Source organism: Podarcis liolepis, assembly GCF_965112155.1.
Source record: "Podarcis liolepis genome assembly, chromosome: 11".
Lineage (NCBI taxonomy): Eukaryota > Metazoa > Chordata > Lepidosauria > Squamata > Lacertidae > Podarcis > Podarcis liolepis.
The window spans coordinates 1,404,211-1,423,168 of record NC_139565.1 but is presented as its reverse complement, the minus strand read 5'-3'; the positions used below and the strand labels follow the sequence as shown (position 1 = coordinate 1,423,168).

The window sequence follows — 18,958 nt, the reverse complement described above, 5'->3', positions numbered from 1 at the left end:
GATGGCAACCCAGCACAAAACTCTGGACAAGCTGGGCAAGGGGGCGCATAAAGATGTTAAAAAGCATCGGGGAGAGTATCGCACCCTGAGGCACTCCACACACCAAGGAGTGGCACGATGACAATTCCCCCCTCTGTCCCCGACCAGAGAGAAACGAGCACAGCCATTGAAGGACTGTGCCCTGGATCCCCACATCGGCAAGGCGGTGGTCCAGGAGTTCGTGATCGACCATGTCAAAGGCTGCTGACAGATCTAGAAGAATCAGCAGCCCCGACCCGCCTCGATCCAGCTGCCTGGGGAGATCATCTGTTAGGGCGACCAGAGCCGTCTCGGTCCCATGACCAGTACGGAAGCCGGACTGGAATGGATCCAGAGCTGATGTTTCATCCAGAAACCTGCCAAGCTGTTCAGCAACCGCTCTCTCAATCACCTTACCCAGGAATGGAAGATTCGAAACTGGGCGGTAATTGGATAGATCTAAGGGATCTAATGATGTTTTCTTTAAGAGCGGGCGCACCACTGCCTCCTTCAGTTCCCCTGGGATTATCCCGGTGCCAAGGGACAAATTGATGCTATCCCCCAGGGGGGCCCGCACCTCGTCTGGACATGCTCTAATCAGCCAAGACGGGCACGGGTCGAGAGGACAGGTGGTGGGCTTTCCAGCTCAGGAGGAGTCTGTCCACATCGGCTGGGGATATCCGGTCAAAGTGGTCCAATACTGGACCCGAGCACAGTCAAGGGGCCTCGAGAAATGCTGGGTCCGACTCCAGCAGCTACATCAACCTCTCAACCTGATCCTTCAATGCGGGCATGTAACATACGGTATACCCTAAAAGCACTGCACTGGCCGCCCCATAGTTGCTGCGCCCTGTTTATAATCCCCTAAATATTTGGAGCCCAAGAATCTGTAGGAGACTTGGTTCCTAAAGTATTAAAAACGGAAAATTTGCCCTAAAACTTGCTCAGACCGCAATGCAGTTTTATGGATCTGAAAATGTCCTTACAGGGTTCCTTCATATGGAGAATGAATGATGATTTGTTGAGGAGTACCCAAATTGTAAATAAAACCCAAAAAGCCTTAAAGGATTATTTCAAAATTAATATGAGTCAGGGAATGGAAACAAGGGTTATTTGGGATGCCAGCAAAGCAGTAATGAGAGGATTTCTCATTCAACAAAATTCAATTAGGAAAAAGACACAGAATGAGAAAAAAGATAAAACTTTGGAACAACTAAAAGACAAAGAGAAGAGGCTTAGAGGTAACCCAAAGAATTTGCAGATACAAAAGGAAATTAAAGCCTTACAGATTCAATATTCACAGATTATAAATCAAGAAATATAATGGAAACTAAGGAGGATGAAACAAAGGAACTTTGAATCTGCAAATAAATGTTGGAAACTCTTAGCTTGGCAATTAAAAAAGAGGCAAAAGCAAAGTACTATCACAAATATTGTAACAGAAGGAAAGTCTGTGAAGAACCCTGTGGACATAAGAAAATGTTTTCACAAGTATTACAAACAACTGTATAAAAAGGAGAAAGAGGACCAGGCTAAAATTGAGCAATTTATTAAAACCAACGGTTTGCAGAAGATTCCTGAAGATAAAAAGATCCTACTAAAGGGACTAATTACAACCCAGGAAGTGGAATATGCAATAAACTCAATGCAACTTGACAAGGCCCCGGGACCAGGTGGTCTATCAGCAAAATACTATAAGAAAGATTGGCTTATCCAACCATTGGTAGAAGTATGCAATATGATTCTAGGAGGGGGCAAAGCACCTGAAACCTGGAAGGAAGCTTATATTACTCTGATTCCAAAACAAGATCAAGATAGATCCAATGTCAAGAATTACAGACCAATCTACCTACTTAATGTGGATTATAAAATCTTTGCGAATATACTGGCTAACAGGCTAAAGAAGGTTCTGTCTGAATATATACATAAGGACCAGGCAGTTTTCTGCCTGGAAGATACATGAAATATAATATTAGGAATGTTGTACATATATTGGAAAAGTTGGAAGCAAGAAAGAACTGTAAAGCAATGTTAATGTTTATTGATGTGGAGAAAGCCTTTGACAATGTATCTTGGAGTTTTATGTTACATGATTTAGAAAGTATGGGGGTTGGTCAAGACTTTGTAAATGAGATTAATGTGATCTATCATGAACAAAAAGCTAAAATTATTGTAAATAATGTGGTATCGAAGGAAATTAGAATTGAAAAGGGAACCAGGCAAGGGTGCCCACTTTCCCCTCTGTTGTTCATTTCGGTCCTAGAGGTCTTCCTGATCAAATTTGCAGATGACACCTGTCAGGGGTTCAGGAGCAGAGGCACAAGAAAGGGAGGAAACAGAGAGCGAGGGGGAGGAATCCGAAGGAAATATGAGCGATGACAGCGGCCCGAGATCTCTGAGTCTTTCCAGTGAATCGGAAGATTCACAGAAAGGGGCGCCAGTGGTCAGAGCAAGGGGGGCGCCTAGGGGGACACCCCAGGAAGAAGGGACCAGAGGGGACTCAGAGAGCAGCAGTTGGAAATCGGGACCAGCTTCCCCACCAGAGCGCAGTAGGGGGGAGGGGTCCCAGGTATCGGGATCAGGCGGCTCGCCGCAAGCGGGAGGGCATGAGTCAGGATTGGCCACACCTCCATCGGGGAGCAAGGAAACGGTCAAGAGGAAGGTTGAAGGCTGGGCGCGCGCGCCAAGTTCAAATGCACAGGAAGGCGGCACAGTAAGCAGCCCGGATAGGGAGCCAGGTCCTAAAGCCCGCCGCAAGGAGGGAGAAGAGTCCGGGGGGTCAGCGTCAGAAGAGTCCAGAAAGGAAGAGACCACGGGGGGCAGAGGGACCCAGAGGAGGAAGGAAAGACGGAAGAGGTGGAGTAAGGCTAGAGTATTAAGTTGGTGTACAGGAGGCGGAGACTCAGACGGAGCTTCGCCGGTCTAGCTTCTAAGACGTAGAGCTGCGCGCTGCGGCTTGGAAATGGAAACTGTAACTCAATAAAGACTTTTGTACATTACTGCCGGCTAGCGTGGTCCTCTGTGAGCTGGGACCTGGAAGCAGCTCTGACAGTAAGCTCCGTCTCCCTTTTGCACCAAAAGCCTCGCAGCGTGAGTGGGCGCAGCGAGGGGTGAAGATTGGTGCTTCGCGAGCTCACGAAAGTCGGACGAGATGAATACTGAACAGCAGATAGCAGCCCTGCAAAATGCAGTGACACAACTAAACGCCGAGATACTAGCATCCAGGAAGAGGGAGGAGGAAGCGGCTGCCGCCTACAAGGATCTCCAAGCCAGGTTGGAAGTCCTTACAAAGCAGGGGCAACCGGGACCCAAATCGGAGGGAATTGGGCTGGGGAGAAGAGGAGGCAGCCTTCTATCTCATTTCGATGGGAATTTACAGCAGTACCCCAACTTCCGAGCAGATGTGCAGTTTGCGCTGCAACTGCTGGACAAAGACTTTAGAGATAAGCAAGAGAAGGTGGGGTTTATTCTATCCCATTTGCATGGAGACGCTAAAGCGTGGCTGCGCAATCTGTGGAGAGATCAGGATCCGGCGCTCCGAAGTGCGGATGCCTTCATTAAAGCGATGGATTCGTGTTTTTTATCAAATATAGACGTTGATATCGCCAGAAAAGAGATACATGGGCTGAAACAAGGGAGGGCCAGTGTGAGGCAGTATCATTCCCGCTTTTTTGCACTGGTCAGTGCCCTGGAATGGGACAAAGATTCAGCTCCAGTCAGAGACCTTTTCTGGGAAGGGTTGAACGGTGCGGTAAAAGACGAAATTGCGAGGGGGGAGAGACCCCGGAGCACTCAGGAGATCGTTCAGAGGGCGCTGACGATTGGGGTGCGTCTAGAAGAACGTCCATGGAGCAGAGACGAAGGGCGTGGAGGACGCGAGTCGGCAAGAGCGCCTTCCTTCTTTCCCAGGGAGGCAGCGCGTGCGCACTCCATGCCTCCGCCAGGAGGAGGAGGGGAACCTATGGAGGTTGGAGGTGCCAGGGCTCAGTCAGCAACCAGAGCCCTAGCACCGGGAGCAGTCAAAGCGAAGCCTCCTAGAGGGAACAGGAAGTGCTACCTCTGTGACAGTCCTCAGCACATGGCGAAAGAGTGTCCCCAGAGGCTCCACAAGCACACTGCAGCCTCCGCGACGGTAACAGAAGCAACTCAGCAGAGAGAACCACAGCAGGGAAATGACGGAGTCTGGCTGGAAACAGAGGCACTGGGGCCCAGCCAGACGAGTCAGTGAAGCAGTCCCCAGAGATTTTGCAGCCCACAGACCCCCTCCCGCCCAAACCAGTAGTGCAGCTCACCGCATCGCTCCAGCTACCCAATGGACTCACAATGGAAGTGCCAATTACCATTGACTCTGGTAGCAACGCGGACTTTATAGGACAGGATTTCATTGAGCAGCACAACATAACGCTACTGCCAGCCACACTGCCCCTGAAGGTTGTCACGGTGGATGGCAGGGAATTGCTAGGGGGGCAGGTGGTGAAGCAAACGCCACCGATGGTGATGCAAATTGGAAATCACAGGGAAGTCATCAGCTTTAATGTCACCCAACTGTCGGACACGCCTGTAGTATTGGGCATGAGTTGGCTGGACAGGCACAGTCCAACGTTGGCTTGGTACCAGCGGCAACTAACTTTCGGCTCCTCTTACTGTGCAGAACACTGCATCCTGCCCAGACCGGAGGGGGAAGAAGAGGACACACAGCTGCAATTGGGCACGCTGCAAGCAGTGCCCCACAAGTACGCAGAATTTTTGGAGGTTTTCTGCGAGAAGGAGGCGGACAAGCTACCTCCCCACAGGTCCTATGACTGCACGATTGACCTCCTGCCAGGGGCGACGCTGCCGACAGGGAAACTGTATTCCATGTCTGAAGATGAGCTACAGGAACTCAGGGAGTTCATAGATCATAATTTGAAGCGTGGATTCATCCGGGAGTCCAAGGCAGTGGGGGGCAGTCCCGTATTCTTTGTGAAGAAAAAGGACACGCCCCAAAAAAGACTGGTGGTGGACTATAGAATTTTGAACTCGAAAACCAAGCCCACGGCTTTCCCCATGCCCAAGATCGACGACCTGCTCGCGACGGTGCGCAAAGGACGCGTGTTCACCAAGTTGGACCTGCGAGGGGCGTACAACCTTATTCGCATACGGGAGGGCGACGAGTGGAAGACGGCCATGTTCACGCCCCTGGGCACCTACGAATACAGAGTTATGCCATTTGGATTGCAAAATGGCTCCCACTGTTTTCAAGCTTTCATGCATCACGTGTTAGCGGGGCTCCTCTACAAGAAGTGTGTCTGCTTCCTGGACGACATCCTGATATTTTCAGAATCGCAGGAGGTTCACGACAGAGACGTCAAGGAAGTTCTGCAAAGGCTACAGGAGCATAGACTGTACGCCAAGCTGGAGAAGTGCCAGTTCGACATGACGGAGGTGGATTTCCTGGGCTACAAATTGTCGGACAAGGGGCTCGCCATGGACAGCGCCAAGGTTCGCTCAGTGTTGGACTGGAAGAGCCCGCGCAATCGGAAGGAGGTCCAGCGGTTTGTCGGCTTTGCAAACTTCTATCGCAAGTTCATTAAGGGGTTCGCTATGCAGACGGCGGCCATTACCGACACGCTCAGCTCCAAGAAGAAGTTCATCTGGACGGAGCAGGCGGAGCAGTCCTTTCAGAAACTCAAGCGTCTCTTCTCGTCCGAAGAGCAGCTACTGCATGTAAATCCCAGCAGACCGATGAGGGTTGAAACAGACGCCTCAGACAGGGCCGTGGGAGCAGTCCTGTTGCAGCAAGACCCGCATGGGGATTGGAGGCCGTGCGCCTTCTACTCCAGGAAGCTCAGCAAGTCGGAGCAGAACTACACCATCTGGGACAGGGAGTTGCTTGCCATTCATGCAGCATTCAAGGCGTGGAGGCACTTCGTGATCGGAGCCAAACACACAGTGCAGGTCCGCACGGACCATAAGAACCTGGAGTACTGGCGCACGGCGAGGTTCCTGAACCAGAGGCACATACGTTGGGCGGAGTTCTTTGCGGACTTCGACTTCAGGATAGAGTACGTCCCAGGTGACAACAACGTCATGGCGGATGCACTGTCCAGGAAGCCGCAATACCTCGAGGAGGCGACGCCAGCGGCGGCCAAGCACATTTTCGCACCAGAAGCGTGGGCGTGCGCTTCGGCAACCGTGGACCTGGATGCTGTACGTCGCGCGCTGCAGGAAGACTCCTTCGCACGAGCGAAGATGGAGGAGGTGCACAGGGGCACGGCGAAGGGCGACGAGTTCCAGATACGCGAAGGGTTGCTCATCCGCAAAGGGGCCCTCTACGTGCCGGGAGACGAACTCCGCACTAAGGTACTGCAGCAGTTGCACAACGCACCCACCGCCGGGCACTTTGGCACAGAGAAGACGATAGAATTAGTCGCCAGAGACTTCTGGTGGCCCAAGATGCGGGGGGAAGTCGCGGATTACGTCGCGAGGTGCGACACCTGCCAGAGGGCTAAGCCAGTGCATAAACCGCCGGCGGGACTGCTGGAACCGCTGCAAACTCCGCTCGAACCGTGGGAGAGGGTGGCCCTGGACTTTGTCACGGATCTGCCCAGCTCGAGGGGCAAGACAGCAGTGCTAGTGGTGGAGGACTTGTTAACCAAAATGGCACATTTCATTCCGTGTGCGAAGGTGGCCACGGCGGAACAGACCGCCAAACTGTTCATAGATCACGTGTTCAAGGTTCACGGTCTGCCACGGTCTATACTGTCCGACCGGGGGCGACAGTTCATCTCGAACTTCTGGCAGAAGCTGATGGGTATCCTGAACGTCAAGATCAACCTAGCGTTGGCGAGACACCCGCAGACCAGCGGACAAGCGGAGCGGGTCAATGCCATCATGCAGCAGTACCTGAGATGTTACGCAAATCAGCAGCCTGCAACGTGGGTGGACTACCTGCCACTCGCCGAGTTCGCCTACAACAACATGAAGCACGTGTCCACGGGGGTGACGCCGTTCTTCGCCAACAATGGGAGGCATCCCAGAACCTTCCCGGGATTAGAGAGAGTGGGGGAGGGGGAGCCACAGGCAGCGGACGCCTTCGCATCAGAGTTGCAGGAGGTCCACGAACAGCTTCGAAGGCAGTTAGAGCTAGCTAAGCACGCATACAAACTGCAGGCTGACAGACACAGGAGGGTTGGGGAAGAAATACAGGTGGGAGACTGGGTTTGGTTGGCAGCCCAGGCAGTGCCGGCCAGATCGTTAGCGAAAAAGAAGCTCGGACATAAGCAGCTAGGGCCCTACCAAGTCGAGGCACAGGTCAATCCGGTGGCTTTCCGGCTGACACTTCCGGAGGGATCCAGGATGCATCCGGTATTCCATAGATCAGTGCTCACTCCCTACAAGGCACCTCACAGATTTCAGGAGCCAGGGACGGCACCGAGCCCGCTCAGGGAAAGGACCACGCAGGGGGGGTCGCCAAAGGGGGAGCCCATCAACAAGGTCACAGAGATTTTAGACTCAAGATGGGGGAAAGAGGGAGTAGAATATCTTCTCGCCAGAGAGGGCACCCCAGCCAGTGCCAACAGCTGGGTGCCGGGCTACGCTTTGGAGGAACCTCTGCTCAAAGACGAGTTTCATGCCCTCTTCCCACACAGGCCCATGCCAGCCGAGTATTTCGACGACTGGCTTTTCACACCCACGCTTTCAGCCAGCACGTTCCAGGGGTTCGACTCGGACGAGGAACCGACACTGGACACACGTTCCCCAGAGGGGTCACCCTCGGGATCTGCCTCAGAACCCTCGTATTGGTGGGATGATCGACCAGAGGAGCAGTGGCGCAGGAAGTGGCTGGAGGGTCCCGGGCGAGCAACGTACCCAGAAGAGACCGAGGGAGAGACGGACATGGACGTGTTCGGGGAGGACCTTGGGTTCGAGCACGGCGGCAAAGAGATGGAAGCAGAGGAGATCGACGTCGGCGAGTGCAAGGAGGAAGAGCCGGACTTCTCCAGTTGGATGTACGCCACGGGAAACGAACTGTATCCGGCACTCACCCCCATAACAACGGAGCACCCAGCACCCACACCTGAAGGAGGGGAGGGGGGAAGGGGGGGCTTCGAGGGGATGTCAGGGGTTCAGGAGCAGAGGCACAAGAAAGGGAGGAAACAGAGAGCGAGGGGGAGGAATCCGAAGGAAATATGAGCGATGACAGCGGCCCGAGATCTCTGAGTCTTTCCAGTGAATCGGAAGATTCACAGAAAGGGGCGCCAGTGGTCAGAGCAAGGGGGCGCCTAGCTGGACACCCCAGGAAGAAGGGACCAGAGGGGACTCAGAGAGCAGCAGTTGGAAATCGGGACCAGCTTCCCCACCAGAGCACAGTAGGGGGGAGGGGTCCCAGGTATCAGGATCAGGCGGCTCGCCGCAAGCGGGAGGGCATGAGTCAGGATTGGCCACACCTCCATCGGAGAGCGAGGAAACGGTCAAGAGGAAGGTTGAAGGCTGGGCGTGCGCGCCAAGTTCAAATGCACAGGAAGGCGGCACAGTAAGCAGCCCGGATAGGGAGCCAGGTCCTAAAGCCCGCCGCAAGGAGGGAGAAGAGTCCGGGGGGTCAGCGTCAGAAGAGTCCAGAAAGGAAGAGACCACGGGGGGCAGAGGGACCCAGAGGAGGAAGGAAAGACGGAAGAGGTGGAGTAAGGCTAGAGTATTAAGTTGGTGTACAGGAGGCGGAGACTCAGATGGAGCTTCGCCGGTCTAGCTTCTAAGACGTAGAGCTGCGCGCTGCGGCTTGGAAATGGAAACTGTAACTCAATAAAGACTTTTGTACATTACTGCCGGCTAGCGTGGTCCTCTGTGAGCTGGGACCTGGAAGCAGCTCTGACAACACCAAACTGGGAGGGGTGGCTAACACCCCAGAGGACAGGATCACACTTCAAAACGACCTTGACAGATTAGAGAACTGGGCAAAAACAAACAAGATGAACTTTAATAGGGAGAAATGTAAAGTATTGCACTTGGGCAAAAAAAATGAGAGGCACAAATACATGATGGGGACACCTGGCTTGAGAGCAGTACATGTGAAAAGGATCTAGGAGTCTTGGTTGACCACAAACTTGACATGAGCCAACAGTGTGATGCAGCTGCTAAAAAAGCCAATGCAATTCTGGGCTGCATCAATAGGAGTATAGCATCTAGATCAAGGGAAGTAATAGTGCCACTGTATTCTGCTCTGGTCAGACCTCACCTGGAGTACTGTGTCCAGTTCTGGGCACCACAATTCAAGAAGGACACTGACAAACTGGAACGTGTCCAGAGGAGGGCAACCAAAATGGTCAAAGGCCTGGAACGATGCCTTATGAGGAACGGCTAAGGGAGCTGGGCATGTTTAGCCTGGAGAAGAGGAGGTTAAGGGGTGATATGATAGCCATGTTCAAATATATAAAAGGATGTCATATAGAGGAGGGAGAAAGGTTGTTTTCTGCTGCTCCAGAGAAGCGGACACGGAGCAATGGATCCAAACTACAAGAAAGAAGATTCCACCTAAACATTAGGAAGAACTTCCTGACAGTAAGAGCTGTTCGACAGTGGAATTTGCTGCCAAGGAGTGTGGTGGAGTCTCCTAATTTGGAGGTCTTTAAGCAGAGGCTTGACAACCATATGTCAGGAGTGCTCTGATGGTGTTTCCTGCTTGGCAGGGGGTTGGACTAGATGGCCCTTGTGGTCTATTCCAACTCTATGATTCTATGATTCTTGTTAAGTATGATAAGAAAAGATGAACAAATTAAAGGTATTACAGTAGGATCCAAACAATATAAATTAAAAGCCTTTGCTGATGATTTAGTACTGACTTTACAGGATCCAGACTTCAGTGCAGTAAAAGCAGTGGAGTTGATACAGGAGTTCAGACAGGTAGCGGGATTTAAGTTAAATAAGAGCAAAACCAAAGTATTAGAGAAAAATCTGGATAATGATGAAAGAAAATTATTACAAGAAAAGAAGGGCTTAGATTTTGTGAAAAAAGTTAAGTATCTGGGAGTCAATTTGCCAGGGAAAAATTCGAATTTATATAAAGATAACTATGAGAAACTATGGAATGAAATTAAGAGAGATCTAGAGATATGGTCAGATTTAAAATTGTCATTAATGGGCCGGATTTCGGAGGTTAAGATGAATGTATTGCCAAAGATATTATTTCTGTTTCAAACCCTCCCAATTATAGACAATGTGAAATGTTTTAAAGAATGGCAGAAAGCTTTATCTAGATTCATCTGGCAGGGGGGGGGAACCCAGAATTAAATATAAATTACTAACAGACTCTAAAGAAAGAGGGGGATTTTCCCTGCCAGATTTGAAGATCTATTTCTTCTATTTGAAGAGCCAGTGTGGTGTAGTGGTTAAGAGCGGTAGTCTCGTAATCTGGGGAACCGGGTTCGCGTCTCCGCTCCTCCACCTGCAGCTGCTGGGTGACCTTGGGCCAGTCACACTTCTCTGAAGTCTCTCAGCCCCACTCACCTCACAGAGTGTTTGTTGTGGGGGAGGAAGGGAAAGGAGAATGTTAGCCGCTTTGAGACTCCCGAAGGGGAGTGAAAGGCGGGATATCAAATCCAAACTCTTCTTCTTCTTCTTCTATTTTGAAGCAGCCACGCTTTGCTGGATTAAGGAATGGATACAACTAGAAGACACCGATGATTTAGATCTGGAGGGATTTGACAATGTGTTTGGATGGCATGCATATTTATAGTATGGCATGCATATTTGTGGCATGCATATGGGCTTTTAAAAGCCCATAATGCTTTTAAAAACCATGTAATTAGGAAATCTCTGTTTAATGTGCGGATAAAATATAAAGATCTCTTAGAAAGGAAGACACCCAGATGGCTCTCGCCAATGGAGGCGAAGGCCCAGAAAAAGTTAAATATGGACATCAAGTGGTTGAGATATTCAGACCTGTTATTGGAAGACAAAGAAGGTTATAAATTAAAACCATTTGATCAAATCAAAGATAAGATAAATTGGTTACATTATCACCAGATCAATGAATTGTAAAAACTAGATAAGAAAAATGGTTTTGTTTCAGAAAAAACTAAGTTGGAAACTGGGAAAGCTTCCAGATAGTCTTAGGATTTAAATATGTAAGGATAGGAATTAAGATGTTTAAAGCTAGATTAGAAAGATTGAAAAATGTTAAGTGATCAAGTTAAAATTCTTTCGAGAAGATAGATTTTGGAAAACTGTTAAAATGATATACAATGAAATTCAACCAGGGGGATTTGAGGAAGTCACTTGACAATGTTATTAAGATTGGTTTAATTACAATTAGGGTGTATGTTTGTTTGTGTGTCTAAATTTTTTTGGAAAATTAATTTTAAAAATTGGGGGGGGGATAATCTGTAGGAGCATCACTTTACTAAGTTTCACTGTATGGAGGGACTATGGATGTGGACTATGGAACTCCTTTCCACTGGCTTTTTTACTTTTGATATTTAGGCCCCAATTGAAGAAGATACACTTTTTTACCCAAGCAGTTGGAGGGCAAATATATTTTAGTGTTCTCAGCATTGTTGATCTTCAGATGGTTCATAGTTATTTGAAATGTGATGCTTTGATTTTTGTTACCTTGATATTAGTTTAGTGGAAGGGTGGTATAAAAATTACAATATTTTATTATTGATAACAATAATAGGAATCACCACCTCCCATTGTTAACATTTTTATATTGCTTGGATTAAGCCAGCCTTTCTCAACCTGTTGGTCCCCAGATGTTGTTGAACTACAACTCCCATCACCCCTAGCTAGCAAGGCCAGAGCTCAGGGATGATGGGAGTTGTAGTCCAACAACATCTGGGGACCACAGGTTGAGAACCACTGTAATAAGCGTTATTCTACTCACCCTCATTTAGTTTGACACTGAGCTCATGGATCCATTCACTGCCTCCTCTAAAGCTAAGTCATCTGCATGCTAATAATGCATCACTGCAATGGTTGAGACTACAATATGTGGTCTACACCAGGCTTCCTCAACCTCGGCCGTCCAGATGTTTTGAGACTACAATTCCCATCATCCCTGAACCACTGGTCCTGCTAGCTAGGGATCATGAGAATTGTAGGCCAAAAACATCTGGAGTGCCAAGTTTGAGGAAGCATGGTCTATACAATCCAGTAGTGCTAGATCAGCAGTTCTCAACCTGTGGGTCCCCAGATGTTGCTGGTCTACAACTCCCATCATCCCTGAGCTCTGGCCTTGCTAGCTAGGGGTGATGGGAGTTGTAGTTCAACAACATCTGGGGACCCACAGGTTGAGAAAGGCTGTGCTAGATGATATTGCTGGAGAGAGAGAAAAACAGGTGTGCTACCTGCGCCAACCTGGTGTTTTTGCCCGCAACTGCTATCATCCAGTATAGCAGATGGTCAGGAATAATAGGAGTTGAGTTGTAGTTCAAAACATCTGGAGGAAACCAGATTGAGGAGGGCTAGATTGGGGATATCTGGGGAGCGTTGTAACCAGTTTTGCATAGATACATAACCACAGTCCTGCTTGTGGGGCCAGATGGCTGCTTTTTTCCATTACATAAAGGTTTTTTCCAGTCTCTAAGAGTAGGATCCACATAGAGCTGGGCTGGCAAAAGTCAGTACAAGATTGCATTGGACCCCAGCTTGTCAATTGCAGCCTAAATTCATTAAGAAATCCCTGGTAAGCAATATGCTTCCAAGCCATTTTGCCAGGTGATAATGTGGAAATTGATACCATGATTCTGAAGCAACAGAGACTTGTTGTTCAAAAGGCAGGTCTTTCTTCAAACACAGCAATTCTTTTTAAATTTTTGTTTCTTGGCAGTTTCTGAATGGACTAGCTTGTCATAATCTTAACTTCCCCTCCAGGACTTCCTGTAGGGCATTATTCTGCAAGTGTGGAAAACTGCAGTGTGTGGCATTAGGGCTAACATGTCACAATTTTCTTTATTGTTCTTTTTAAAGCAAATTCTAGATGTTACAGCTTGAAAGAAGGTTGGCAATATCTGATGAAATCTCAGAAGTGAGAGGGATTTCTGACAAACACTTTCAGTGGTCATAGGCAAGGCTCAGCTTCTCTCTCTTCTCAAGATTAGAACAATTAGCAGACTAACTTGTGCAAAGTAATAAACATTGCAAAATAACCTGCAGAAATAAATTATGGGGATTTGCTTAATTTTTCTATTAAACACAGGTTTCAGTGTTTTCAATGCAGTATCTGTGTTTTCCTTCTCTCAGAAATTTGCTTTTTAAAGAGAGATTGCCCGAAGCACTGCTTGTTGGTCAACATTTTGGTTCCAGGATTTTCAATGCCCCCTTTTGAATTTCAGACTTATCAATGAATCTCTGAGGGACCAATTGCTTGTCACCATTCAGAAGACCTTCACCTACACCCGGACCCAGGCCCAGCATCTCTTCATAATCCTCATGGAGTGCATGAAGAAGAAGGAACTGGTATGCAAGCACATTCTCTAGGCATGAAACGCAGAAGCCCAATTTCATACCGGCTTGGTGCATAAATAAGGTTCAATCTCAGTTTGGAGATTGGGGGACCTGCAGTGGTATGCAGTCCATCTTTCTAACTTCCATGGCTCAAACCATAGTTTGTGTTAGATTTGCACAACCTCTGGCTTCTCTAAGGCTCGCCTGGAAGATCTCAAAGCCATGAGCTGAAACCACGCTTAGGAGGGCAATTGCAAACTGCAATTTGGGGCAATCCTGGTTAGCCTTATCCATAGTTAGTGACATGTTTACCTGACGTTTAACCTCCTTGGAAAGGAGAGGGAATTCATGCACAAGAGAGAGAATCTAAAATTAGGGTTGCTATGTTTGGAAGAGCAAAAAAGAGAACACACACACACACACACACACACACACACACACAGACGGCTCAGCTGGGGATTGGGAGCCTGCTGCTTCCCAGCTGAGCTGTGCAAAGAGGCCGAGGCCCAGGGCTCCTGCATGCAAGTGGAGGGAACACCAGGGCTGACTCAGCTGAGGATCGGGAGCCCCTTGAGCGTGCACATGCCCAAAGGTAAAAACAACAGCAACCCAGACATTTTTTGTAAATTGTAAAAATCGGCCTGGCCAGAGATGCTGGCCATGGAAAAGAGGACATGTCAAGGAAATCTTGGATGTATGGCAACCCTACTAAAATGCAAATCTGTAGCACTTTCCCAATCCCCAGCACATGGCTTGGAGACTGGTTATGTTACATCTGTGTGAACTAAAACTGTGTTTCGGTGGATGTCAGTTAGAAACCATTCTGTCTTTCACATGTACATCTGTGTAACTGGAGACTTGGGCATGAAGAGTCCATAAGGCCAGCCACAAACAGCTGGCCTTTAAAAGGCGATTTAAGTAAAATGTAAGAACAAATAAAATGGGAATTACATTAAAACTTTAAATTTGTAGGAATAGCTTCCATTGGCCTTACCTGTATAATGTCATTAACTCAATTAAGAAGTTTCATTGGACTTTAAGTTATGGATAAATTATTCACAGAGCATCATAAATGCATCCATCACATTATATTACCTTAGGTCTGGCTGGAAGCATTTAAATATTGTTTTCAGAATCTGAATTCCAAATGTGCTTTTTCTGAAACCAGTGGTGTTATTCTTTTTGTGTATATGCTGTTGCTGCTTAACAATTTGCCTCCAGCAGCATGCTAGGAGCTATGCAAAATGCAATGAAAGATGCAATCCCTGTCCCAGGGCCTTGCATGAAGAAATCAAGGGCAGCATCAGTAAGAAGAGTGTTGAATTATTAGTGGTGGGGCAAAACCAAACCAAATGGCAATGCATGTGACAGGGAAGATAAGCCTGAGATGGTTTAGGGTCACCATTGCTTGATGAAGTAGATCTTGATGATGGACTTGACAGACTGCAAAGCTTTTCTAAACAGAAGGGGCTCCCTGGCACAGAAATAATAATGGTAGCCATAAAAAACCCCAGCTATGTTCAGATTGCAAGTTCAGATTGCTAACATTGTTATTTTTTAGCATTTATTTAACCATATCAATGAGCTTAAAGGTAAAGGGGCCCCTGACCATTAGGTCCAGTCGTGACCGACTCTGGGGTTGCGGCGCTCATCTCACTTTATTGGCCGAGGGAGCCGGCGGACAGCTTCCGGGTCATGTGGTCAGCATGACTAAGCCGCTTCTGGCGAACCAGAGCAGCGCATGGAAACACCGTTTACCTTCCCGCCAGAGCGGTACCTATTTATCTGCTTGCACTTTGATGTGCTTTCGAACTGCTAGGTTGGCAGGAATCAATGAGCTTAGTGGTGTACAAAACAGAGAAAGTAAATAAAACTGTATGAAATGTTTTATGGTCACTGGCATAACTAAGCAGGATCACAAAAGATAACAAATTCAACCTATTTTGTTTTCAAATTATGGCTTAGTGCCACATGAGTATTTTTTAAGTATGTTTGGTTTTGGGCTTTACAGAAGCTGGAAGGACAAAGCCACAGTTATAATTTTGGAGGCTGAAATGTATTAAAGGCTTCCAGTTACATAACTTACCCAGAACTCCAACAACACTGAGTTGGTGAGAGTCAGTCTGAAAGACATGATAGAATCTGAGTCGCCAATGCCACTACAGTAGTACCTCGGGTTAAGTACTTAATTCGTTCCGGAGGTCCGTTCTTAACCTGAAACTGTTCTTAACCTGAAGCACCACTTTAGCTAATGGGGCCTGCTGCTGCTGCCGCACCGCCGGAGCACGATTTCTGTTCTTATCCTGAAGCAAAGTTCTTAACCTGAAGCACTATTTCTGGGTTAGCGGAGTCTGTAACCTGAAGCGTATGTAACCTGAAGTGTATGTAACCCAAGGTACCACTGTATTAGCTAGTAAACCTCAGTAACCTTCCACAATATTGATGTCAAATTTCTTTTTATCTTCTCTGGGAAAGGTCTGATGAGCCCATTTCCAATCCAAAATTAATTCAGTCAGGGCTCATAAAATGACACATAAGAGCCAATGTTGTATCCACAGAAAACAAAACTGCTGTAGGTGAAACTGCAGACTGTGAATGACGTCTAATCCAGGGGTGTTGCTGTCAATGAAGATGTCTCTGTTACCATCAAGGAACTCTTGTTTTTCTGGGCAAAGCCACCACTGATTGGCAAAATGACCCATAATGAGTTGTCATAAATGATAAAGCAGTGATATTGAGCAAATGTTACAGCTCAAATTAAAAATCATCACAAGTCACTCACTTGTCATTTAGGCAGCCTGACCGTGGCCTGGCCTTCGGTCGTGTGGGTTGGCCTTTTCTTTCTAACTGTGCTGCTGGCTTCAGTGAATGTAAGAGCACCATTCTGTTAAATTACTTATGGTCATGCAAGGACAGGAATTTAGATGGCAGATGCATGCCTACAAGCATTCAGAGAAAGACTGTTGAGTCCCAGGAGCACACATCCATATTAAGGAAGCATGGGAAAGCATTTAATTAGTCTCTAGCTAAAGGGAAACAAGAAAACCCCATCTCTTTTTGGCATGCGTGAGACAAGAAGCTCCTTCCCCGTCCCTTTTGCATGTTAGATTTTATTTACTCATTGCCAAGAAGAGAGAGTTGTGGTTGTGTTCCTGTTAGGATCCCATAATTGTATAGCATGCTGTAGTCTTTTTGCAAAAGCCCATTCTTTTTTTCTTCTTTCTTTTTGAAATAAAAAGAAAAAATTATAAAAAAATTATTTTCCAAAATAATAAAACTTTTAACCACAATAACTGGATACTAGTGTAGTTAAAAAATACCATAAAAAACAATGCAAAATAATCATAACCATAACTGGCTTATCTTAATAATATTCAAGCAACTGAATACGGCAGTTGACATAGAAAGGTCTTCAAGAGTCCCCTGCAAGTGAATAGCGAGGATACCTCCTGAATATCAACTGAAAAGCACGGCACTGTGACCCTCAATTCCCAACTTCCGTTGAAGCCAGCCAGGCTTCTGAAACACAAGGGACAACTAGAAGTGGTTTGGAATGAGAAATAGTTCACAGGTCTGTTTATCTGGGTGCCATTTACCCACACAACTTTATTCCCCTCCATTCTCCTCTTCCCTCTTCCCCTGGGGAAGGAGAATCATAGGAATCATAGGGAATAGCAGAAGCCTCACAGGAAGATACTTTCTGCACATCCCCTGCTGCTGCTGCTGCACCACCGCTGGGATCAGATCCACAGCCCCCCACTCCCAAGCTGCCTTTCCCTTTAAAAACAAACAAACATGGTAGATTGAATGCCGGGCTTGTTAAAGCGTGCTTCAAAATGCTGTAGTCTGGAAGTTATTAAATCAGCCCTCCCCGACGGGCAGTTTTCTTCTGACTTTAGGCTGGTTAGTTTTCTCTCTGTGGCTGTTTTTCGGTTCCCTCTCTCAGACCAAATCCAGTACTCAATTTCATGTGCATGCAGACATCTTGTCCTTCTTTTTTTGTTCATAAGTGAAGCATAACATGAAAAATTCAAGTCTGTTTGGAAGCTGACTAGGTGAATCTGGGTTTGTATAAATATGTGGCACTGATGCACCGTAACAACCTTGAGATGCCACAAGTGCAAGTGGGTTTACAAGCCCAAGGACTACGCAGGAGTAAATGGGTTGTGCTTCTGGTCTCCAGAGTGCAAAGAAGGCCTGTAGGAACAGAGTCTCATAGGTATTGGTCCCTTGTGCATGATTTAATATACATACTTGCCATGCTGCCATCTCTGGATATAAATACATACTGTATTAGGTAGCCAGAAATAAGGAGTTTAACCAAAGGGGACTAAAATAAGCAAAATAACACCAAATAAGTATCCCAATTTTTTTCAGAACAGACAAGGCATATCTTGTCATTTTTTTCAATAATGGATGGATGTTCATAGGAAGTGTTGTAAATTTGTATCAGACATAGAGAAATCATGCCTGGGAACTACCGGTATTTGAATTTGCCAGCATTAGAAAGCTGCCTGTTTGTAACTATTCTCCGGTTCTTTTCGAATCTACACTTGCTGCTGAAATGAAACATTGCAAGCAGCCCTTAGATTCCCCCATGACCTTCACAACAACTCTATCCACAAAGCTTATCTTGTTCAGATGTTTCTGCTGGATCAATACACCAGATCTTATCATATGCAAAGTAACTGTTTGAGGATGCTTGATAACCTTAATTCCCATGGAAAGAATATTCTTGTCAAGTAAGATACCATGCATAAATTCAATGACAGTCCATTGCTGTAGGGAGAAAAGGGGGCTGGGCTGGGATATACTGCCTTATTTTTCCTTTAATATACTGTTTTGTTGAGTTATTGTCCCCCTTTAGCATGCTGACATGCTGGAACCTCCCAAATATTTAATCATTTATTTAGATTTCAATATTAAAAGAAGCCAGTACTGTGACTGAATTTTGTCAGTTCAAGATAACACTTCAAAAAGTTTAATGCTACATTTTTATGAATAGAAAAATAAGAGGATTATGGTATTTGTGAAGAACCTATAATTAGGCAACAAAGAAAGAACTGCTATTTTAAGCAAGCAGTTTTTCCGATTGCTTAAATAACAGGCATATAACCTACACAAATAGATTGTTATCATGTTTTGGTAGCTTATCATGCTTCCAGTATTCAGGGCTAACTTGGATATTTTCCAATGTAGATCTTCAAGTTTATAAAGAGCAGCTTAATATTGGCTGCATTCAGACATCATGCTAAACCACAGCTGGAGATAGCCAGGGCCAGGGCCAGTCCTTAGGAAGTCTTTCACATGATGCTGCCAAGAGCCACTCACAACCTCCCGCCTCCCAACGTGGCCACAACTGGGCAACACCTTTTTCTGCTTACGTTTCATAGATCTATAACCTGAATTCTATGGATTTTATATATCTATGGACCGGGGGGGGCATGCATGTTGGGTAGATTGAGGTGGTGGGCAGCCACTGCAAATGGGAGTCAAATTTGCTCCCATTCCCAAGATG

General features: G+C 47.0%; 1 protein-coding gene across 12 annotated transcripts in view; it reads left to right on the top strand.

The window, feature by feature from the left end:
• Nucleotides 1–18,958, top strand: part of TRPM3 (transient receptor potential cation channel subfamily M member 3) — a 425,647-nt gene that overhangs the window by 320,245 nt on the left and 86,444 nt on the right. For all 12 annotated transcript variants that reach the window (XM_083464747.1, XM_083464736.1, XM_083464740.1 and 9 more), the window contains exon 8: nucleotides 13,329–13,452. In XM_083464747.1, coding sequence (XP_083320873.1) covers nucleotides 13,329–13,452 — 124 coding nt within the window. The remainder of the gene's footprint in view (nucleotides 1–13,328; nucleotides 13,453–18,958) is intronic.